At 40.3% G+C, this 24,437-nt stretch overlaps 1 protein-coding gene across 1 annotated transcript in view; it reads left to right on the forward strand.

Annotated features, from left to right (window-relative positions):
• Positions 1–12,383: 12,383 nt before the first annotated feature.
• The window catches only part of ABHD3 (abhydrolase domain containing 3, phospholipase), a 39,431-nt gene continuing 27,377 nt past the window's right edge, over positions 12,384–24,437 (forward strand). The window contains exons 1-3 of the mRNA XM_036009223.1: positions 12,384–12,705; positions 13,255–13,418; positions 14,454–14,642. Of these exons, the coding sequence (XP_035865116.1) occupies positions 12,544–12,705; positions 13,255–13,418; positions 14,454–14,642 (515 nt within the window). The 5' untranslated portion in view covers positions 12,384–12,543. The remainder of the gene's footprint in view (positions 12,706–13,254; positions 13,419–14,453; positions 14,643–24,437) is intronic.

The following is a 24,437-nucleotide window of genomic DNA, read 5'->3' on the forward strand; positions in this document are numbered from 1 at the left end:
AAGATACAGATAAATGTAAGCATATACTGTGTTCGTGGATTGGAAGAATTTAACATCATTAAAATGTCCACACTACCCAAAGCAATCTATAGATTCAGTGCACAATTCCTATTAAAATACCAATGGCACCCTTGCTGGTGTGGCTCAGTGGACTGAGCGGTGGCCTGCAAACCAATAGGTGGCCAGTTCGATTCCCAATCACGGCACATGCCTGGGTTGTAGGCCTGGTCCCCAGTAGGGGGCACACACGAGGCAACCACACATTAATGTTTCTCTCTCTCTCTTTTTCCCACCCTTCCCCTGTCTAAAAATAAATAAATAAAATATTTTTTAAAAAAGCTTCACAATTTTGGAATAACAGCTTTCCACATGAATTAGTCACTTAGGCCTATCAATTAAAGCTAAACTCTTTAACTGTTTTTAAAAAACACTTAGATATATCAATGGCATATTTCACACATCTAAAAATTTATATGAACTAAAAAATATCCCTAATGGCCTCAGCAATCTTGAGAAAGAAGAGCAAAGTGGGAGGGATCACAATACCTGATATCAAATTATACTATAAGGTCATTGTAATCAAAACAGTCTGTTACTGGCATAACAGCAGACACATAGATCAATGGAACAGAATAGAGAGCCCAGAAATAAACCACTCCTTTATGGTCAATTAATATTCGATAAAGAAGGCAAGAACATACATGGAGTAAAGAAAGTCCCTTAATAAATGGTGTTGGGAGAACTGGACTATACTTGCAATAAAATGAAAATAGATCACCAATTTACACCATCCACAAGAATAAATTCAAAATGGATAAAAGATGAATATAAGTTGCTACATCATAAAAATCCTGAGACCCCACCCCATCTAACTTTTGGGCCCACCCAAGATGTTTCCAGTGGCTTTTCCATAGTAATGGCCTGTCTTTGCTCATGTTTCAGACTTTCCTAAAATCTCTCATACAAGCAGCATCTGGCCTCAGCATGCCCTTGAGTCATATCTCTTGCTAAGTGACCCCAGGTGCAGCACCAGCAACAGCTAGCCTTGATTCACAGCTTGGCCTCTCCTGGGCACCTCGAAGCCCAGCACAAGCAACAGCCATCTACAGATCACTCTGTAACTCATGCCAGGTGGCCCCGGGAAGAACACAGGTGGTGGATGACCTTGGTATGCACCTCTCAGGTGGCCCCAGAGCTAGTGCACCTGGTGGACAAATTCAGACCACTTCAAAGCAACTCCACAAGTGACACACTCAAAGGGCAGGCTCTGCAGGCACCAGAGCCCAGGTTAAGTAAGTCCTGCTCCATTGGGTCAGCTCATGCACAGCTGATCTTCCAAGGTGGTTGCAGCTAGTCCTTACAGCCAATCAGCCTGGGCTGGGCAGAGGTAAATCCTTTTCATTTACAATGCCAATAGCAATCAAGGCTCAACTACAACAGGAGGGTGTAGACAGCCCACATGGGGGAGGCTTCACCTGGAGTGCACAGCTTGGGTGAAATGGGGGCTGTGCCACTAAACCCTATATAGGTCACCTACTACATCAGGCCATTCTACTAAGCCTGGAGACATAGCAGTTGTACCTAATACTTACAAACACAGGGAGGCTGCCAAAATGATGGGACAAACATGTTCCAAATGAAAGAACAGAATAAAAAGAATAAAACTCCAGAAAAAGAACTAAACAAAATGGAGGCAAGTGATCTACTAGATGCAGAATTCGAAACTCTGGCTCTAAGGATGGTCAATAAATTTAGGGAAAGAGTAGACAAACTTGGAGAGAACTTCAACAGCATCAAAAGGACATGGAAACCATAAAAAAGAACGCATCAGAAATGAAGGGTGCACTAACTGTAATAAAAAATAATTAACAGGGAATCAACAGTAAAGTAAATGAAGCTGAGAGTCAAAACAGTGATTTGTGATATAGGAAGCAAAAAACATCCAATCAAAGCAGCAAAATGAAAATAGAATCCAAGATAAATGAGGATAGTGTAAAGAGCCTCTGGAACAACTTCAGGCATGCCAACATTCACATCATAGGAGTACCAGATGGAAAAGAGAGAACAAAAAATTAAAAACCTATTTGAGCCCTGGCTGGTGTGGCTTAGTGGGTTGGAGCATCATCCCATAACCAAAAGGTTGAGGGTTCAATCCCTGGTCAAAACACATACCTAGGATTGCAGATTCAATCCCTGGTTCTGGCATGTACAGGAAGCAAACCAATTGATGCTTCTCTCTCACATCAATGTTTTACTCTTTCCCTTCCTGTTTCCTTTCTCTCTCTCTCTCTAAAAAGCAATGAAAAGTTGTTCTTAGGTGAGGATAAAATTTAACTTAATTTAATTTAATTTTTTAAAAAGAAAACCTATTTGAAAAATAATGACAGAAAATTCCCCTAACCTGGTGAAGGAAATAGACTTACAAGTCCAGGAAGGGCAGATAATCCTAAATAAGATGATCCCAAAGAAGCCTACACCAAAACACATAATAATTAAAATGGCAAAGATTAAAGACAGAGAATCTGAAAAGCAGCAAGAGGAAAGCAGTTAGCTACCTACAAGGGTGCTCTCACAACAGAAACATGCTGGCCAGAGGGGATTAACAAGAAATATTCAAAGTGATGAAAGGCAAGGACCTACAGCTAAAATTATTCTACTCAGAAAAGCTACCATTTCAAATTGAATATCATATAAAAGCTTCCCAGACAATAAAAAAGCTAGAGTTCATCACTACCAAACCAGTATTACATGAAATGTTAAAGGGTCTTCTTTAAGAAGAAAAAAAATAAAGAATATGAACAATAAATAGCAATAAATACATATCTGCCAACAATTAACCATAAAAAAACAGAATAAGCAGAATAGAAAAAGACTCATAGATATATAAAACATTTTTTTAAAGATTTTACTTAACCAATCAGGGGTGGATCTCTCTGTCTATTTAAGCCAGCTCCCCTGTGGCTTTGGGAGCTCACTTTTCCTTTCCACTGAAGGCTGAGCTGAAATACCAACAATGTCTCAAAGTAGAGAGTGGAGCAGATCAGGGCATACAAAAGCAGACTGGCACAGAACAGAGTAGACCAGAGCACAGTAGAGCAGACCAGCACAGCAAAAAGCAAACCTATATGAAATAGAGCAGAACAGACCAGAGCTGACCATCATGCAATACAGCAAGCTTCCTTCTTCACTGCATTAAAAAAAAGATTTTTAAAATTTATTTGTAGAGGTAGGGGAAAGGAATGACAAAGGGAGGGAGAAAAACATCAATGTGAGAGATAAACACCGATCAGATACCTCTCATACATGCTCCAACCAGGGACTGAACCTGCAACTATTCACTTTGTGGGATGATGCCCAACTGAGCCACATTGGTCAGGATGACACAAAAATTTTAACGATTGTCATATATGAGGGTGGCTGGGGGAATGGGTGAAAAAGATGAAGGAATTAAGAAGCACAAATTGGTAGTTACAGAATAGTCATAGAGATGTAGTGTTCAGCATAGGGAACATAGTCAATATTCTAATAACTGTATGTTGTCAGGTGGGTACAAAATTTATTGGGATGATCACTTAGTAAGTTGTATGTCTGATCACTGAGGTGTACATGTGAAACTAACATAATATTATATGTTAACTGTAATTGAGAAATAAAAATGATTAAACATTTTATAAAGGAGAAGAAAACTCATTTTCTTGAAGCTGTAGAATTCATGAAGCTTTGTTTCTTAAAGGCCATCAGAAGAAAGGGTCTCTGACTTCTTCCATGTCTGACCTTTGTGTCCTCATTTTTGTTGTTGTTGTTGTTCTTTTTTTAAAATATATTTTATTGATTATGCTACTACAGTTGTCCCATTTCCCCCCTTCACTCCCCTCTACCCTGTACACCCTCTCCCACCCATATCCCTCCCTTTAGTCATGTCCATGTGTCATACTTATAAGTTCTTTAGCTTCTACATTTCACATACTATTCTTACTCTCCCCCTATGTATTTTCAACTACATTCTGTGCTACTTATTCTCTGTACCTTTTCCCCCTCTCTCCCCCTTTCACTCTCCTTTTGCTAACCCTCCTTGTGATCTCCATTTCTGTGGTTCTGTTCCTGTTCTAGTTGTTTGCTTAGTTTCTTTTGGTTTTGCTTTAGGTGTGGTTGTTAATAATTGTGAGTTTGCTGTCCTTTTACTAGACATGTTTTTCTTTATCTTTTTTTCTCAGAGAAGTCCTTTAACATTTCATAAAATAAGGGCGTGGTGATGATGAACTCCTTAACATGACCTTATCTGAGAAGCACTTTATGTGCCCTTCCATTCTAAATGAGAGTTTTGCTGGACAGAGCAATCTGGGATGTAGGTCCTTGTCTTTCATGACTTGGAATATTTCTTTCCAGCCCCTTCTTGCCTGTAAGGCCTCTTTTGAGAAATCAGCTGACAGTCTGATGGGACTCCTTTGTAGGTGACTGTCCCCTTATCTCTTGCTGCTTCTAGGATTCTCTCCTTCATTTTTACCTTGGCTAATGTAATTATGATGTGCCTTGGTGTGTTTCTTCTTGGGTCCAACTTCTTTGTGGCTCTCTGAGCTTCCTGGATTTCCTGGAAGTCTTACTTCCTTTGCCAGAATGGGGAAGTTCTCCTTTATTATTGTTCAGATACGTGCTCAATCTGTTGCTTTTCCTCTTCTCCTTATGGTACCCCTATAATTCGGATGTTGGAACGTTTTTTAAGATGTCCTGGAGGTTCCTAAGCTTCTCCTCATTTTTTTGAATTCTTATTTCTTCATTCTTTCCTGCTTGGTTGTTTTTTTTTGTTCCTTCTGGTCCACTCTATTGTTTCAAGTCCCAGTTCCCTTCTCTTCACTATTGGTTCCCCGTGCATCTTCCTTCATCTCTTTTATGGTAACCGCATTTTTTCATGTAATTTGTGCCAAAAATCAACCAATTCCGTGAGCTTCTTGATCACCAGTGTTTTGAACTGTGCATCTGATAGATTGGCTATCTCTTAGTCACTCAAAGGATGAGTCCTGGGGATTGAGCCTGTGTTCTGTTGGAGACATATTTTTTCTCTCTCTCTTCTCTTTTTTTTTTCCCCATCTGGTTCGCTGTTATACGGTGAGGGGTGAAGCCTTAGGTGTTCACTGGGGCTGGGCACCCCAGTCGCTAGATTGTGACATTGTATGTGGGGCGGAGACAGGGGCAGGAGGGAACAATGGCAGTAGCTCTACTCTCCTGGGCCTCAGTAACCCCCCTGGGATCCGGGGTTGTGCACTCTGCCCTGGTCCACAATGCCGCCTCACTGGAGTCTGCCAGCCGCCGCTTGCGTACTCAGGGTCCACCACTGCGCTGCAATCTTGTGCGTCCCAGAAGGCTTACACACTCGGTTGCCTTATGCACCCAGTTCTCCCTGTTCTCCTCACGCCACGACCCGTGCCTGGCTGCTCCTCTCCGCCCCTCCAAACCGGTCTGGATGAACGGGTCTATTTCAACTTCTGGCTGTCTGACTTCCATTCAGATAAATTCTCCATCAGTTCTGGGTGTTATTCTGCCTCTAAATTGTTGTTGTTCTAATCTTGGTTTCTGCGTGGAGGTACGGTGTGCCCACCTATGCCTCCATCTTGCTGGAAGTCCTGTGTCCTCTTTAAAGGGCTCACCTCACTAGGTCGTGCCTATCCAAGAAAATTTCTATTTTGATTAACTCAAAGTCAACTAATTAGGACCTTATTTACATTTGCAAAATAATTTCACCTTTGCCAATAATGTAACAATAACAAGAATGATATGTTATCATATTCTCATGTCCCACTCACACTCAGGGGAAAAGATTATATAAAGGTGTGTATATCAGGAGGAGGTCATCTTGGCATTCTGCCTACCATAGGTTGAGATCTTTCCTACTGTGAGTATGAAAGGACATTGCCTAAGAACACTAAAACACCAATACAAAAGAACCTTTGCACCCCGATGTTCATAGCAGCACAATTTACAATAGCTAGGTGCTGGAAGAAACCTAGATGCCCATCGGTAAATGAATGGATCAAAAACCTATGGTACATTTACACAATGGAATTCTATGCAGCAGAAAGAAAGAAAGAGCTCCTACCCTTTGCAACAGCTTGGATGGAGCTGGAAAGCATTATGCTAAGTGAAATAAGCCAGGTAGTGAAAGACAAATACCATATGATCTCACCATTAACAGGAACCTAAACAACAAAACAAAGAAACAAGCAAAATATAACCAAAGACACTGAAATAAAGGACAGGCTGACAGTGACCAGATGGGAGAGAAGAGGGAATTTCAGGAGAGAATGGGAAGGGTTTATAGGAACAAATTTAAAGGACACATGGACAAAAACTAGGGGGGAATGGTGATGGGAGGGAAGTGGGGAGGTTGGGTGGGTGGGCTGGAATGGGAGTAAAAGGGAGAAAACTACTTGAACAATGATTAAAATTTTAAAAAAGAGGAAAAAACCCAGAAAGGACATTGCCTTCACCTGTGTTTGCATCTCATTCCACCCCTACCTCAAGAACCATATCCCATTAGTCACACAAGTGTGTATACAGGTAAGTTTGGAGGTATACAACTAAGAACATACTAATCTATTTTCCATTTTTTTTAATTATATGAGTGGCTGTGCTTACGAACTGATTTTATCACATTCTTGCAGTGTTTCACAGGACCAATCCACACGTTTCTACAATGGGTACATTTATTTGTAAACAAGCTATTTGGAAATTAATGAGACATGTGTTTTAAAAAATATCAAGGTGGGACTTCTGGCCAAGATGGACGGCATACATGGACACACTGTACCTTCTAACACAACCAAAATAAGGACAACAAAAATTAGAAACAAAAAACAACCAGAAACAGACAGAAAACTGAACTTACGAAAGTCTGACAACCATTCATCCAGACCAGTAACGGGTGGAGTTGGCACGCCTGAGGAAAGGGTTTGCAGCAGGGAAAAGGGTGGCTGGAAGACCCTGACATGCAGGGCCCAGGCTGCTGTTGGCAGACCCCGGGCATGGGGGAGGCAATGGGCAGACCCAGTGAGGCACACAAGACAGCTGGCTGTCCACAGTCATATATTCGCACACAGATAAACCAGATGAAAAATGGGCAGCAAGATAGACTGCACAACCCAGGGACCCAGAGCTGGGAAATAAAGCCTAAAAGCACCAATTGAAAATACCTGTGGACGTTGAAGTGCAGAGAGAGACTCCCAGCCTCATAGAAGAGTTCCTTGGAGAGACTCCAAGGAACCCCAATTTGTTTGTGGGAAGTGGCAGAGGGGACTGAAATCCAACAGAGAGCAGAGCAAGCACTATTGTTTCCTCTCTGACCCTGCCTCCACATACAATGTCACAACCCAGTGACTGGGTTGCCCCACCCTGGAGAACACCTAGGGTTCCACCCCTCATATAACAGGCACTACCAGACCCCTCCCCCAAAAAACAGGTTCAAATGGAAGAACAAATGAAAGCCCCAGAGCCAATACTTTTAAGCAACCAAGAGATAGCCAACCTATCAGATGCACAGTTCAAAGCACTGGTGATGAGGATGCTCACAGAATTGGTTGATTTGGGTCACAAATTAGATGAAAAAAATGAAGGCTACACTAAGTGAAATGAAGAAAAGTGCACAGGGAATCAATAGTGATGGAAAGAAAACTGGGTCTCAAATCAATGGAGTGGGCCAGAAGAAGAAAAAAAACATCACAATCAAATCATGAAGAAATAAGAATCAAAAAATGAGGAGAGGCTTGGGAACTTCCAGAACATCTTTAAGTGTTCCAACATCTGAATTATAGGGGTACCAGAAGGAGAAGAGGAAGAGCAACAAGTAGAAAACTTATTTGAACAAATAATAAAGGAGAACTTCCCCAATCTGGCAAAGGAAATAGACTTCCAGGAAGTCCAGGAAGCTCAGAGAGTCCCAAAGAAGTTGGACCCAAGGAGGAACACACCAAGGCACATCATAATTACACTACCCAAGATTAAAATGAAGGAGAGAATCCTAGAAGCAGCAAGAGATGAGGGGACAGTCATCTACAAAGGAGTTCCCATCAGACTGTCAGCTGATTTCTCAAGAGAGACCTTACAGGCAAGAAGGGGCTGGAAAGAAGTATTCCAAGTCATGAAAGACAAGGACCTATATTCAAGATTACTCTATCCAGCAAAGCTTCATTTAGAATGGAAGGGCACATAAAGTGCTTCTCAGATAAGGTCAAGTTAAAGGAGTTCATCATCACCAAGCCCTTGTTTTATGAAATGTTAAAGGGACTTATCTAAGAAAAGAAGATAAAGAAAAAACATGTCTAGTAAAAGGACAGCAAACTCACAATTAACAACCACACCTAAAGCAAAACCAAAAGAAACTAAGCAAACAACTAGAACAGGAACAGAACCACAGAAATGGAGATCACATGGAGGGTTAGCAACAGGATAGTGGGAGGGGGGAAAAGGGGGAAAAGATACAGAGAATAAGTAGCATAGATGGTAGGGAGAAGATAGACAGGGGGAGGGCAAGAATAATATGAGAAATGTAGAAGCTAAAGAATTATGACACATGGACATGAACTAAAGGAGGGGGAATGTGGGTGGGAGGGGGTGCAGGGTGGAGGGAGTGAAGGGGGGAATGGGACAACTGTAATAGCATAGTCAATAAAATATATTTTTTAAAAATGTCAAGGTGGCCAAAAATATTTCTTTTTTAACTACATATGATCAGAAGCTTGCACTTTTCCATGAAAGGGTATTGTATTGAAGTTCTATTGAGATAATTTTGATCTCAACCATTTTAGTTGTAATGCATATGACAGTCTTTCTTCTTCTTTCTTTCTTTCTTTCTTTCTTTTTTCTTTCTTTCTTTCTTTCTTCTTTCTTCTTTCTTTTCTTTCCTTCTTTCTTTCAAATTCTATCTTATACAAAGTATGACTTTGACTTTTCCATGGAAAATGAGGAGGAAACATCAACTTTATGTTGGGTTACAGCCTGTAAAATCCTCTCCACAGAAAGGTATTCCCAAATGACTCCAGTTACCTTGGAGGAAGCAGGCTAATTTATCTCCCTATTATGGATACTACTTGTATGCCATATCCCAAATATAATAAACACAAATTAACTGTGAGAAAAGCTTTAAGCAGATTTTTGTTTAAGACTCCAGTGATGTCTAAATGGTATGAATTCGAAATGAGGTCTGGGGACCACAGACTCACCTGCCTCCCTTGACCACTCCTTATGCCTCTAAGGAGTTCAACTTGCTTCTTCCCTAGGTCTTCATGCAAGGATCCCACATACACATTCCTCCTTTCCAACATGACTTTTTATTTGTCACTTGAGCTCTTCCTTATTTGTCACTTGAGCTCTTCCTCTGGCCTTAGTTCTCAGGGTACAATGCTCCTCCTCCAAAGAAATCAATCAGTTAGAAATCAGATTGTTAGTGCTAAGGTCGGGCTCTATTAGTGTTAGGAATTGTTAGTGCTAAAAATAGGGCTACCCTGGTGCAATGATAAGTATTAGAGCTGAGGAGATTGGGGTCACAGTGTTTTATTAATAAATAATTTGGTGACATCTGCAAGTTATAACAATCCATATAAACTACAATATGTTTCTTAATTGAATATAACCTAAAAAGTTTTTGTTTCATTAAGTATATAACATGATTTTTCAGTTCTGGAATTCTCTGTAAGTACAATATAACCCATTCTGTCCTCTGCTGATTCTGTTGCTGATTTGCCATGGAATTGAGGATGTTAACAATATGGGTGTTCTCCACCCTGGCTGGTGTGGCTCAGTGGATTGAGCACCAGCTTGCAAACCAAAAGGTCACCGACTTGATTCCCAGTCAGGGCACAAGCCTGGGTTGTGGACCAGGTCCCTGGTTGCTGGTGTACAAGAGGCAACCACACATTGATGTTTCTCTCCCTCACTTTTTCCCTCTCTTCCTCTTCCTCTAAAAATAAATAATTAAAATCTTAACAAAAAATATAGGTGTTTTCCATTAGAGGTAGAATTTTGTTTTATCCATAAATTAAAAAAACCCAGAAACATTGATAATTATGAGGTTTGCTTTCTCCTAAAAATCTTTAGGGAGTCCACATAAAAGAGTTATACTCTGATGTCATCTTTTACTGTAAATACAGATGGATATATATAGAAACAGCTATCTATCTACATAGCTAGCTAGCTACCTGGGTTAGTATACATAGATATATTACTTAGTTCTGTCAGCTGAGAGAGCCTAAAGACAATGACATCCCTATACTGATGACCACACCCAGTGCCCACATCTTGGTTTCTAAATACCATTACTCCATAAAAGGAACCACAGCATATTACATGAATTTGTGAAGATGTGTCCCTATTTAAAACTTTTTTCATTACATTTTAGGATGTTTTGACCTTTCTTACTTTTAGCTATAAATCTTTTCATGTGATTACTCCTTTATAATTAGTTTTGTAATTCTTTAAAAAAAAAACTTTTTTAGCTGTGGCTGGCTAAAGCTCAGTGGATTGAGCACCAGCCTGAGAACCAAAGGGTCACTGGTTCGATTCCCAGTTAGGGCACACGCCTGGGTTGTGGGCCTGGTCCCCAGTAGGGGGGCACAAGAGGCAACCACACACTGATGGAAAAAAAGTAATAAATTTTCATTGTGATTATTTTAAAAGGTGATACATAAAGTAAAAGAAAATCTCCCAATGAGTTTCTCAATTTTGAATATTGATTGAAAGAGTTGAGGATCCAAGATGGCAGTAGAGTAGGTGGAAGGTACACTAACCTCCCATGACCAAACTGAAATTACAAATAAATTATAGAAAAATCATCCTGAATAACCAGCTGAACACTGGCTAGAGAGAAGCCTTATAACCAAGTCCTTAAGGAAGAAACCATACCACCACATTGAGACTGCCACTTGAGTTGTGGGTCTGAGAGCCCCATTTTTTGCTGGTTGTCAACCAGAGGCCTCCACTAGTCATCCACTGTGTGGCCCTGTCTGTGTGCAATTCATATGGCTGTTTGCTTCCTCAAGTGAGCAGGAGAGCCTTTAGTTCTAGCATGCTAAGCTAGAGTCATATAACAATGTAATACAGGAGTGGTGACATCCCATTACTTTTTTGATACTCCGTTGGTTAGAACTAAGTCTCAGGTCCTATCTATACTCAAGGGTAGGGGATTACACAAAAGCATGGACACCCAGGAAGAGATCATTGAGGGTCATATTACAGTGAACTCATTTCCTCATCTAAATTGGAAGTAACAATTACTGTCTTAAGGAAGATTTTGAGTGTTCTTGTAACAGGAAAAAATCTGAATATCTCCCACCTCAACCATTTATTTCATAGACAAGAAAATGAAGTTCCAAAAGAGTAAATGATTGCCTAAGTTTGGTGGATGAGTTCAGAGTTGTTTGCTTCCTAGTCAGCATGATTTCTATACACTGTGATGCATATGGAGAATTTTAGTTTATTTTATGATTCTATCACTTTAAATTAAAGTGAAATGAAATATACATGTATACAGGTGGGCAAGGTGGAAGGCAGGTGCAGGTGTTATAAACAATGTCACATGTAGATTGTCAAGCATGGTAACCACCATGTGCATTTATGTTTTCTGGGTGTGGCTGGGTACAAGAGGCAGTGAGTGAAAGAATTACAGTATTTATATTCAGGGGGAGGCTGGCACATGCATTATATTTCATTTAAACATGCCAATAACTATAAAATAGAAATTATTATTTTATGGATTTAAAACAGGCTCGGTGCATTTCTGTTCCTCTTACGTTCAAAACATTAATGAACCACAAGTAGGCTTTAAAATTTTGTTGAATCCCAGTTCACATTCTTGATCTTTTCATTTATTTTGGGGAACCACTTCTCATTTAAGGTATACTAAAAAATTCACAGACATTTAAAGTCAAGTATGAATGTCTTTATTGTTGAATGTTTATAGAATGTTTTTCTTTTGATAGTCTTGGAGACAACACAATTTCCTAGGGATGTAGGATTTTTTCACTACGTAGTGAGTGCATTATCCTAACATGTCCTGGGCATTAACCCCCCAAATCTTTGAATCAATGCATACTTCTTGGGCACCCTGAACTGCTAGTATACAGGAACGATTAATCGAAACCTACCACCTTTCGGAATAACTCAAGGTCACTGGAGCAGGTGCGCTGCCAGGCTCATTTCCTTTGAAGTCGGCGCCTGCCCTCTTCCAACCCTGGGAGTTCACCCAGACTGACTGCGACCCGGCCGACCTGGACGGGAGACCCCAGATAGCCCTCTGTGTGGCGGGGCTTGGAACCGCACCTCTAGGAGGTTGCTGCGTGGCTAGTGGTGGGGGCGGTTAGGGAAGCCCAGGCGGAGCCTGCAGCCTGGCGGGCAGAGCTACGCCTCCCGGGGCAGCCTAGACAAACCGCTTGGCGGAAGCTGTGCTTTTCCCGTCAGGAGACGCTCTGCTCCAGGTTTCCTGACGCCCTGTGCTCACTCGCCCTCTCTCAGCCCGGCTGGCCTCCTGCCGCAGGACCACCGCTTGGGGCTCCCAAGGCCATGCAGAGCTTAGTAATGGACCTGCGGATGCTCTCCCGGGAGCTATCCCTCTACCTGGAACACCAAGTCCGGATTGGGTTCTTCGGTTCGGGAATGGGCTTATCCCTGATCCTGGGCTTCAGCGTTGCTTATGCCTGCTACTACCTGAGCAGCATTGCCAAGGTGAGCCGGGGGGTGGCGCGGGTGCAGAGGCGTGGGGCCACGTACAGCTTTGCGGGGAGCGACAGCTTCAGCGTAGCCGGAGGCTTGTCGCTGGCAGGAGTGAGTGACTGGGGCTATGCTAGGGACGAGCAAACTGCTCCTTAGAGCTGCCCTTTCCGGGGCATCTGATGAATGCCCTTGGAGCGCTTGCGGGAAAGCCAGCGAGCCCCTACCCGCCTGCATGTGGTCCAGCCCGAGTCCTCCGACCGCTACCCAGACCTTCTGACTTATGTGCGTGCGGAGCTGCCCTGTCGCTATTATCGATCTAACCCGGCAAAGCTGCTCGGCAATGCTGTAGCACTTTTTAGAATGACTTATTTAAACTCTTGCCTTTCACTGGAGGGGGTTTGATAAAGCACTCTTTAAGTCCATTGTAACTGTGAACTATTTGCGCCAGACTTCCAGTAATCTGGGAGATCCCGCGTGAGGGACAAGTGTGGTCGGTTATGGATTACGGTTGGCAGAAACTTTCTGGTCTGAATCCCTTACTGAGGCTGCCTTTCCCCACAGAAGCCCCAGTTAGTGACGGGTGGTGAGAGTTTCAGCCGCTTTCTTCAGGACCACTGCCCCGTAGTGACAGAGACGTACTACCCGACGGTCTGGTGCTGGGAGAGTCGAGGGCAGACGCTACTGAGACCTTTCATCGCTTCCAAACCCCCGGTGCAGTACAGGAAGTAAGTACATTCACATTTTCAGTCTTGTCTTCAAGATCACAATTTTTTTATTTTTATTGTTTTGTATACTGCCTATTTTGGGTTAATAGAACCTCTGGTTTAGTAAGTATAGAGAGAAAGGAAGAATGAAAATGGAAAGTATGGCCTTCACCCACACTCAGCTGCAAGAAAATGTTCAGGTATTGCCTTTCACATTTTTTTATTGTTGTTGTTTGGTGCCCTGATGTAAATGGTTTATTTCTAGTATACCAGAAGTGTTTGGAGTTTACTGTTTTCCAAATTCATCATGCATCTGCCCCTGATGACATAGATCCTTTGATGATATGTACCAGTTCACTGATGCTGGGATAAGGGTGGGAGTGAGAAGATTAATTAATTTGGATTTTGAAGCCCTGTAAAAAGAACTTCATATTGATAAGCAAATGGGTTCTTGATGATAATGTCCTTGAGGTGTTGCAGATATGATCCAGGATATATCAGTAACAAGAGATTTAAATGGTGCCTATTATTAATTTCCCTGAGTCATCTAGTGATTCTGGAGGTTTTTTGTCACCTAGAACTTGCACTGTTTGTCTGGGACAATTCTATATATTCATAGATACTATGTGAGAAGTACTTTAAAATATGTAAGAAGCAAATTTTGTAATAGACTTTGTGGAGAGACTTTGTTATTGAGCCAAACAACCAGACCTCTGATCAGATAAGCATTTTACTTATTCACAATTCCCTGTTGACTTATTTGAGTGATCTCAATCAAATAGGGGTCAAATGCTGAGTATTTTAGAGAAATGAAGAAATAATTAAGATAGATGCTTGAAATACTTTGAAATTCATTTTTTACTACCTTTTACTGGCATTGCTGGAAATATTTAATGGTATGAATTTCATAACATTCTTGTAATGAAAGAAGGTGATGTAAGTGTGTGTGTGAGTGCTGAAAAAAAGTTATTTTGAGATATCCAAATAATATCATATATTTATAGAATTAAGACACAAATTGAAACAATGAGTTTGTCTTTGAATTATTTCTTTCAGGGAATGTATTAAAACTGCAGATGGAGGGCAGATTTTGCTGGACTGGTTTGACAATGATCACAGTAAGAGTTACATGGATGCCAGCACCAGGCCTACAATCTTACTGTTGCCCGGCCTCACCGGGACAAGCAAGGAATCATATATCCTCCATATGATCCATCTGAGTGAAGAATTGGGATACAGGTACCAGTGAAAGGGTTTGTTTTTTTCATTTTTCACTTAATTCATTCTAAATGAAACAAAATATCTTCATGTTTGTTTCAGAAATACTTTCTATTTCTTGAATGAATTAAGCAACCTCCTAAGTTATTATTCTGTCTGCTTTTCTTTTCCCTCTTTTTTCAGGAAAATGCATAACTAAATCATTGCACAGGAAATAGCTCTTAGCATAGTAGGAACCCAGCAGATTTTGGTTGAATGAAAAAGTGAAATTAGAATCACCTAGGAAATGACATAGGACCTAGGTCTGAGAAGGAGTAGGTCACACTAAAGGGAATGCTATGCAGAATAGCAATTACAGATGCCTGAGAGAGTACACAGTGGCCCTCATGTCACACTCCGTATTTCGGCCCTGGATCCACGTATCTTGTCTCATTGGCTCAGATCCCAAGTGTAAAAAATATTCAGAATCAGCTTGTAGGTGTCCTTATTTTTCCGAAGGTGATGTGTGCCTCTTCTCTCCATCTGACTTTGCATGTGGTCAGTTAATGATGCCACATCATTTTTTAGTAACCATTATTCAACTCAGTCACCAGATATAGTTGACTTAGCAACTTGAAGTTTCAGGTTCAGCTCAATCTTAGAGTCATTTTGAAAGATCCTGCTTTTCTGTGCCTCAGTCTTTTTCAGCTGATAGTAATGCAACACTCTGAGTTGCATTTAGGGTTGTATCTTTTGATGAACTTGAAACACTTGTTTGTGTGAAAAACTGAGGCTGAGTTTATAGTAATAAAAATATTTTGATATAAAGAGGGAAATGCCATAAGAGTTATTTCAATTTTGACAAATTAACTCTGATCTTTTACAGATAAAGCCTGTTTTGTCCATAAAGTGACAGTCTCTCAGAAGCTTTGATATGGTGTTCCAAAATTATAGTTCCAATGAAATTTACATTAAGCAAAAGCACAAATTTATCATCATTCAATGTTTAAGCACCATCCAGTTTGATGTGAGGCTTGATTCCATTTTTTTTGCTAAAACTTAGTCATGCTCAAAAAGTACAGACCATAAAGCCTTTTGTACATATTTAGGTTTCTGATTCTATACTTAGTCTGAACTATCTGTCAAGACTTAGAAAGTACTTTTAAAAACAACATAGTTGCAACTCAGGGACTGAATCACATGAGCCCTGGAGTTGCCAGTATGTATGACTTTCTTCCATCACTTGTAAAAGTTGCCAAATTGTATTTCCATGCTATCTTTACACTGTGTTTCAAAGTTGTTGGGAGATTCCAGCTCCCCTAAGGGTTAAAATCTCTTTAATTGCTTTAGAAATTTTACTGAGAATATATGATACAAGAAGGTTTTGTGCTGGGTACTACGAGGAAATACAAAGAGTAGCGAGAAGTTGTTCTTGCCTCAAGAAGCCTATGAGAGGGAAGGCTGAACCAGGGCACTGTCAGCTGCTTGAAGACCCAGCTTGGTTGGGTCAGGGAACTCAAACACTAAATCAGATGGGGCTTGAAGGTAACAATGATTGGTAAATTTTTCAATAGTCTTTGGGCCTAACCCCACCTATTTTTAACTGCAAGGAACCTCTGAATCTAGGTTGGAGAGGGTGTATTAGTTAACTTTCTCTGTATAATAAACTATCTAATATTTCATGGCTAAAAACAATAAGCATTCTGCTCACAATTCTGTGGGTCAGCAATTAGACTGAGCTCAGCTGGATAGTTCTTCTTGTCTTGGATGGAATCATCTGTGTATTTGTGGTCAGCAGCCTGGATGACTCTGGGCTTGGGGACCTTCTGCAAGGATGGCGCCTCTCAGCTCCATATAGTCTCTCATCCACACCAAGCTCACCCTGAACTTGTTCATTGGGGTAAAGGGATCCAAGAAATACGAAAGTGAAAGCTGCAAGCCTTCTTGAGGCCCAAGCTGAGCATTCTCACAATGTTGCTTCTACTGCATTCTAGTAAAAGAAAGTCACATTCTAGTCAAAGCAAGTCAATCCAGAGTCAGAATAGGGAAAGACGAGGAGGATTCCCCCTGCAAAACTCCCAGAGTTTTCTTCTGCAGGGTGAGCCCCTTGTAGTACAGGCTTCCCCCACTAGGTGAGTGTTCTAAGAGCCCATCTGTATTGCTGTATCAGCTGGTGTTGTCATGAGAGGCTGCATTCAGCTTTGGTGAATTTTTTTTGAAGACCCAACATGTCTGCCCATTTCATGATAGGTGATTTACAAGTGCACCTGCCTACACTGTGCTGAGTGTTCAGCAGTTTTTGACCAAAAATGACATGACCCCCATGCCCCACCCTCCTTACTCACCAGATCTCACCCCCAGTGACTTTTTTTTTGTTTCCCTGGATGAGAAAAGTCCTCAAAGGGAAACATTTTGTTGATGTGGAAAAGGTGAAACAAAAAAAGTCAGAAGTGCTAAAAGGCATCGGAATCAATGAGTTCAAAAACTGCTGAGAACAGTGGAAGAAACATCTCGGTAAGTGTATTTCATCACATGGAGAGTACTTTGAAGGTGACTGAAGTTTAAACAATAATACAATATTTTATAAGTAAATTTTAGTTTTTTGAATGTCCTCTCTCATAGACCCCACCTCTTTACAGGAAGAGTTACAAAATATGTTTTGCAATCTATCAGAGACAACCAGGTTAGTTGCAAAGACCACCCAGGTAAAAAATGCATCTGGAACTTTGGCACAAGGCTGCGTTGAGTTCTTAGGTGGCAAAACAGATCTAAGTAATTAATACTGTAACATGGGGTTTGGTAGGTTAAGCTGTGTAATGTGGGGGAATGTGTATGGGCCTTAGAGCCAGACCTGGATTCAAATGTTGGAACTACCACTTACTTAGTGATCCTAGGCAATTAATTTTTAACTGTGCCAACCACAGTTCCTCACTGAGAGAGCTTAATGAATCAGAACATACAAAGTGCTTGATTTTATGCCCAGAAGAAAGGGGGTCTTTAGAAATGTTCATGTCTTCCTTCCCAGATCTTCTGTTTCCTGATCAAAGCAGAACACTTTTTATAATTTAAAGAATAAGTACAAGCAGATCTACCTCTTGGAAATATAAACATCTAGTTTCTTTGCAGGACTGCTTGGATATTATTATAATGTCTGTTATACAGTTGAGTTTCATAGGAAGTAAGAACACCCCAAATGATGGGCATGCACCTGCTTTCTGCCCCAGTTAGTACCTTGTGTAAAGGTTGAGTGTGTAGGGAGGGTCACAAATTCTGTCAGGTCGCCAGGGAACTGCTGATGCTGTACTGGGTCAGATGGTGATTCAGACATTGCAGAGAACCTGTCTCCTGGCATGTAGACAAATGAAACATGAGGGTTACTGTTGTTAAATGTTAAACAAATGTTTCCTGTACCTGAATACTAACAAAGACACAAAACTTTTCTGTTAAGGCCTACTAATACAAAATTAATAATGCGTGGGATGAGAAGTCAGCTAAAGTTTATTTAAGATAATGGTGAGCAAAGGTTCGACAAAGACATCAAAGATAAGTAGAACTGAATGGGGAAATACTTGGCCTGCTTGCAGGTTGTCCATTTTCATTGACGGAGTGCAGGATGTACTCCCTGGATAAATTTGCCTTTGCAAATAGAAGGGAATTGCTGACCCAGGCAGCCCTAGTCATTCTTTCAGATTTTATCAGTCAGATAAGTCTTCCATCTCCTGGAGAGCAAGAAAAGTAAGAAAGAGCAGGAATCCAAGAGCGTGTCACAGGGAAACCTCATAGAAGCCAGAGGAAAAAGTGGAGAAAAAGTTGTTCCCCCAATAGCTATACCCATTTGGATTGATGAAGTAGTTAGAGAAGTATCCACTCATTTGAGATTTCTGTTTTTTTTTAAAGAAATCTCTATCCAGAACACAGCCTACGGGGAGTAGGGCTATCTGGATAATACCTGGGCGCTGAAACCCCAAACATCCTGGATGATTTCTAGCACTACAACTAAAAACATGAAGAAAAGCAGTAACGCTGAGAACATCCAAATCATCTTTTCTTGACCTCGTTTTATTGAGAGCCTTCATCGCCATTTGGTTCCACCCCAGGAAAAAAGAGTGACCCATCCAGAATTAGTATAAGTTGCATTGAAATCTAGGTCAGTCATTAAGTATTTTGGTACTGTAAAGTACGTATCAGAACCTATATTCCCAAAGAGCATACAGTTTTGTTGAAGTGACAAAGACTGTGCAGTAGTAGGGAAGAAATATATCAGAGAGCTCCAGAATTGGCTTGCGTGACAGAAACCCAAAATAACAGATGACTTAAACTAGATACAAGTTTATTTCTCATGTAAAAATCCAAGATGGTGAACTGGGACTTGTACGGTGCTCTACAGTGTCAGGAAACTAAGTTTCTTATATCACATTTCTTCATAACTTAGGGCTGCTTCAGCTCCAGCTATCATGTCTGCATTCCAACATGAAAGAAAGACAAAAACAGAAAATAGAGAATGCACCAACGTCCTTTAAGGATGCTTCCCAGCAACTGTGCACACCACTTTTACTGATACCACTCTGGCCGGCTATTTCTTAGCTTCAAGGGAGGCTTTAAAGTGAAGCCTTTATTTGGGGCAGCCATTTACCAAACTGAAATTGGAGGATTCTGTTACTGAGGAAGAAGGGGAGGGTAATATTGAGAGGTAACTGGAAGCCCCTAGCACTGAGTGGTCAGAGTATTACAAATGCCAAGATTCTGGGATATCAGAAAAACCAAGCAAGCCATTTTATGGAGGGAAGGAATAAATCACTTGTGTCAGATGCAACTGAAAGGGCAAGAGGAACAAGGACAGATAAAGCAAAATTTGACAAGATTCAGTATAGCCATGAGAAAAGAAGCCCAACTAATTGCTGGAAGTTAGCTGAGCTCAAAAAACAAGAGCAGAAGTGGATCACCCACTTGACAACTTTTAAGCATTCCTTTACTCCCCACTTAGGGGTTTGGGCCTGCACAATTTTGATTTAAGGGAAGTAGCACTAGTGGATACTAAGCTTTAGGTGACATTCAGCTGAATGTCATTTCCTGCAGCATTAGAAGTGCATGGGCAGGTCATCTGCAGACTCCTCCTGAGTGAGGGAGGGAGGAAGGGGAGGCTCAACTAAGGAAAATGATGTGGTGAAACAGAAGGGTGAGTTCTGATGACTCCCCATGCTGAAAGCAGTATCTTAGATACAAAGTCATTTTTAATTAACATTAGAATGTTTTCATCTAAAATTATTTTTATCGGGGTTTTTTGTTAAAATAATTTGGTTTTTAAAATTTTGAGAACAGGTCAGTTAATGATTATTCATGAGGCTGGCTAGATGAACTAATGCCTATTAGAAAGCATTGAATAAAGGTGTTTCTGGAAAACATGATAGTGGATGTTGACAAGTAGTACCATTCTCTAGGGCCCTGACAATATCTGCCTGTTAGATATTCCACTGTAAAAGGATACTTCAATTAACAAACTTTCAGGGACAAAGCTCTTTTATCAGAGCTGGCATGCACTCGAAGAGTACTCTGTGTTCAGAGCACCCATCTTCTTTGGAAAAAGAGACTTTAATGTCACTAGCTTAGGTTGCACAGGGGAGCATAGTGAGGGTGTTAAGTGGATTCTTGAGTCAGAGCTGCCTGCACTCAGATCTCAGCTTTGTCACACACAGCCTGTGAATCTGTGGACAAAGTACTGAATCAGTACCTCAGTTTCTTACCTGTAAAGATACCTATCCTTCGTAGAGTTTCGAGGATTGCATCTATGGATATGAAGAGCATTGACTAGTACTTGGCCCATGAAGTAGGGGGTAAAGGGATTGAGCAAAAAGGAAAAAGGACTCATGGACATGGACATTGTGGGGTGGGGAGGGGTATATAGGGGACTAAATGGTAATGTAAAAAAATAAACTTTCAGGAAAAAAAAGGAGTATAGGCCTTGAAATATAAAGGAGTGAATCAAGCCATTGTCTGGTTTAGCGAAGAGCCTTATTAGTCTGTTCAAATGAAAATGAGATAATTACTGGCTATGCACTATTTCCAGGCAAGACACTATCCCAGGAGGGCCCAGGGATGACACTATGCCTGACAGGCCATGGTGGTACAGAGGGAAGGAAGGTAATGCCTTACTAAGGTGGATTGGCTGCCGGAATCTACATCCTAGAATACACACATTTTTCTGGCTCAGTTTGGGGTGACAAAGTTTCTAGGAGTGACCTGTGACACTGGAAGAATTCTAATTAGTTCACAGCACTGGATATAGAGCACTTTTGACACTAAATAGCGTTTTCTGTAGGCTAATTCAAGTGGGTCTTTAGTTGACACAATCTATAAAAATACCAAAGAAATCCAGCTAGAATTCGAATGAGTAACATAAAATATGAGAATATCAGAAAGCAGCTAAGTCAATGTTAGGGACAATGTGGAGATAATGGGGGAAAGAGTCCAAAAAGATGGTTTAAGAGATCACTGAAAGAATTATTGATGCTAGTTGTCTAAGGTTTTCAGCTTCCTCACATTAAGATTAACTTTGGCTCTTTTTTCCTCTCTCCTTCTGGGACCACAATTTTGTGTATGTTAGATCTTATGATATTGTCCCATAAATCACTGAAATTCTATTCAATTTTTTTCTCTCTCATCTTTAGATTGGAACTGCAGCTTGCAAATACAGTAATTTTTTTATTTCAGATATTGTATTTTTATAAAGATTTTATTTATGTATTTTTAGAAAGGGGAAGGGAAGGGAGGAAGGGTGGGAGAGAAACATCAATGTGTGGTTGCCTCTCACCCACCCCCCAGGGGACCTCACCCACACCACAGGCATGTGCCCTGACTGGGAATCGAACTGGCAACCCCTTGGTTCTCAGTCTGGCACTCAATCCACTGAGCTACACCAGCCAGGGCCAGATATTGTATTTTTCTGTCCAACAATTTCAATCATTTAATAGGTTTTATTCTTCTGCTGAGATTTCCTATTTTTTTATTCATTATAAACTTATTTTTCATTATGCCCTTGAGCATAGTTTTAATAACTGCTTTAAATCTTCATCTGTTAATTCTGACATCTAGATCATCTCAGGGTCAGTTACATTGATTTTCTTAGCTCTTTAGTATGGGTCATGTTTTCCTGTTTCTTCATGGTCTAGTAATTTTGTGTTCTAGACAGTTTGATCCCTTGTAGAGGCTTTAGATTCTATTATATTTTTCCAGAGTACTGACTTTTATTTGTTTGTTTTAAGAGGCAGATAACTTGGCTAAACTCAAACATCAAACTCTGTCTCCTCTGCAGTAGACAGAAGCTGAAATCTCTTTTCAGTTTTTTATCCTTAATTGAACCACTTGGAGTCTGCTTCACATATGTGCAGATGAAAGGTTAGCCAGAGCTTTGGGACAAGTTTTCATGGTGTCTCCCTCTGTGTTTCTATCTTTTCTGAGATTTTCCTCTCATTTTCTAACTGCTCTTTTGTACCAAACTTTGTTTTCTGGTTTTTCAAGCTCATCATACCAAACATTTCTGACTTTTATCCACCATTGAGTAATACCAACCAGTACCTCCCTTCAGGCAAAAGCTGTAAAAACAGGAGGTTCACCCAATGCCATTTTTTTTTCTTCTAAGTGTAAGCTTACATTCAGTTTTCTGCTTGCTTTTGGTTGTTTTCTACTGCCTTTATAATTTGTCAAGAGTCTATAGTTAACTATTCTATGGAAGGACTGGCCCAATAGGATCTACTCTGACATTTGTGGAAGCAAAACCTCCTTGTCATGTTTTCTTAATCTGGCATTCAGAACTCTATGCCTATTTTGGCCCTAACCTATTTTTCCATCCTTATTTTTTACTATTACTCTTTAGGTAGCATTTTTCAACTAAAATGATCTACTTTCTTGTCCCTTGAAAATTGTATACATCTTATATCTTTGCTCACATTGCTCCCTTCAACCAGTATTATACCTCATACATCTCTTCTGCTGAAATCTTTACCATTTTTCAAGTCTCAGCATAAGATCTATCTGCCTTTTTCATGAATCATTTCCTAATCAATTTGCCCATCCTGACCTCATAAGGCATTGTTATCTATACCACTCTTTGAGCACTGAATCATATACTACCTTGTGATATTACTTTTGTAGTAGTCACTCAACTGAAACTATGGTGCATTTCTTTTCAGCCTAACTAGATTCTACTCTCCTCGAGAGCAGGACTTTATTTTTTGTTTCATTTTTCTCCTATAATCTCTAATTCAAACTTAAAATTAGTTCAGTAAATACTCTGTTTAATAAATTTTTGAATGAGTGTGTCATTCCCATATTAATATTCATGTAAAGTGCTTACCACACGATCTGGCACATAGCAAACACTAATAAATATCTGTTGCTATTATTATTATCTGCAATCTGAATGTTTGTCTCTGTACCCTTTGCTGATTATTATTTCTTTTTTAGTTTTATTTTTTATTAAATTTATTGGGATAACATCGGTTAATAAGATCCTGTAAGTTTCAAGTGTACATTTCTAGGATACCTGATCTATATATTGCATTGTGTTATTTCTATCCTTAGAAGCAAAGATTTGTGGACTCTTAGACATGGAAAATATTTAAGGTTATCTGATAACATCCCTTTATTCTGGTAGATCACTAGGCTTGAGCAGATTCAAAGCTATCTGGTCCATTTCAGTGTAACAGTGGTTCTCAAACAAGCAGACTATAGACAGTCCCCACTGTAAAGAACACTCTGGTTCATTATGTCTCTAGTGCTAAAGGTTGAGAAATCCTATGCTGTAGGTAAACCTGTGCTTTTTATTTAACCTTCATCAAAGGGGACTCACCTACTCCCCTGATTAAAGTGTCCCATTGTCACAGAAAACTCTTAATACCAGATTTATTCGGTATTTGGTATTTCTTCTCTAGTTTTTCTGTTTTGAGAAGAAAGTTTAAATAGCTAAAATATGCAGGAAACTAAGTTCTGCAGAACAGTTTTTCTCATTTTTAAATACATACCCTTTAAATTGTTTGGGAGAAATTATAGAAATTATTTAGAGAGAGCTATTACAAAGTTAACAGGCTTATTGAGTGCCTTACGAATAGTAGTTGTTTCTGTTAAAAATTTTAGCTTTAAAAAGACTGAACACCTTTTTTTAAAGAAAGGGTTTATAGGCCATTGCTAGCAAAAAAAAAAAAAAAAGACTGGTCTTGGGGCACAGAGTCTAAACCATCAGCAGCATCACTAAGTAGAAAAGACAGATGTGCCCTTTTTATGGCATTTTTATGCATCAACTAGAGGGGAGAAAGAAGTAAGGTGATCTTTAAAAATTCATGTTAGCTATAGACAAGGGGATGGGAGACTAGTTCTGGGATGGTCCAGCAGAGTCTATAAAGCTCCCATGTAAACTGGGAGCAGAGACTCCTGGGGTTCCACTGCACCTGGCTATTCCATCTTTTTAAATAGTTAGTTTAATAATTCCAACTTACATTAAGGAGTGTGAGTAGTCTTTTGGTGGTTTTTGCCCTGCAATTTTTACCTGATGAAGACCTTGTGTCTCTTCCTTTTTAATTTAGAACATCTCAGAATTTTTTCTTGTCATTTCACAACCACCTCTTTTAGCTTTATATGTAAAGTGTTCCCTGATGACTGTGAGAGCAGAAGAGGGTTTAAATGATCGAAGAAGCTAGAGTGGGAGAAAGGGGCACAATGGCAGCCCTCACTCCACCTTTCCCTACAGCTGCTTTGCTCCTTCACTCTTCATCTCTGCCCCACTTCAAAGACTAGAAGTATACATAATGATCACTGCTACTGGCTGAACATGGTCAGGAACCGAGGCCTATG

The sequence above is a fragment of the Phyllostomus discolor genome, chromosome 9 (assembly GCF_004126475.2).
Source record: "Phyllostomus discolor isolate MPI-MPIP mPhyDis1 chromosome 9, mPhyDis1.pri.v3, whole genome shotgun sequence".
Classification (NCBI taxonomy): Eukaryota; Metazoa; Chordata; class Mammalia; order Chiroptera; family Phyllostomidae; genus Phyllostomus; species Phyllostomus discolor.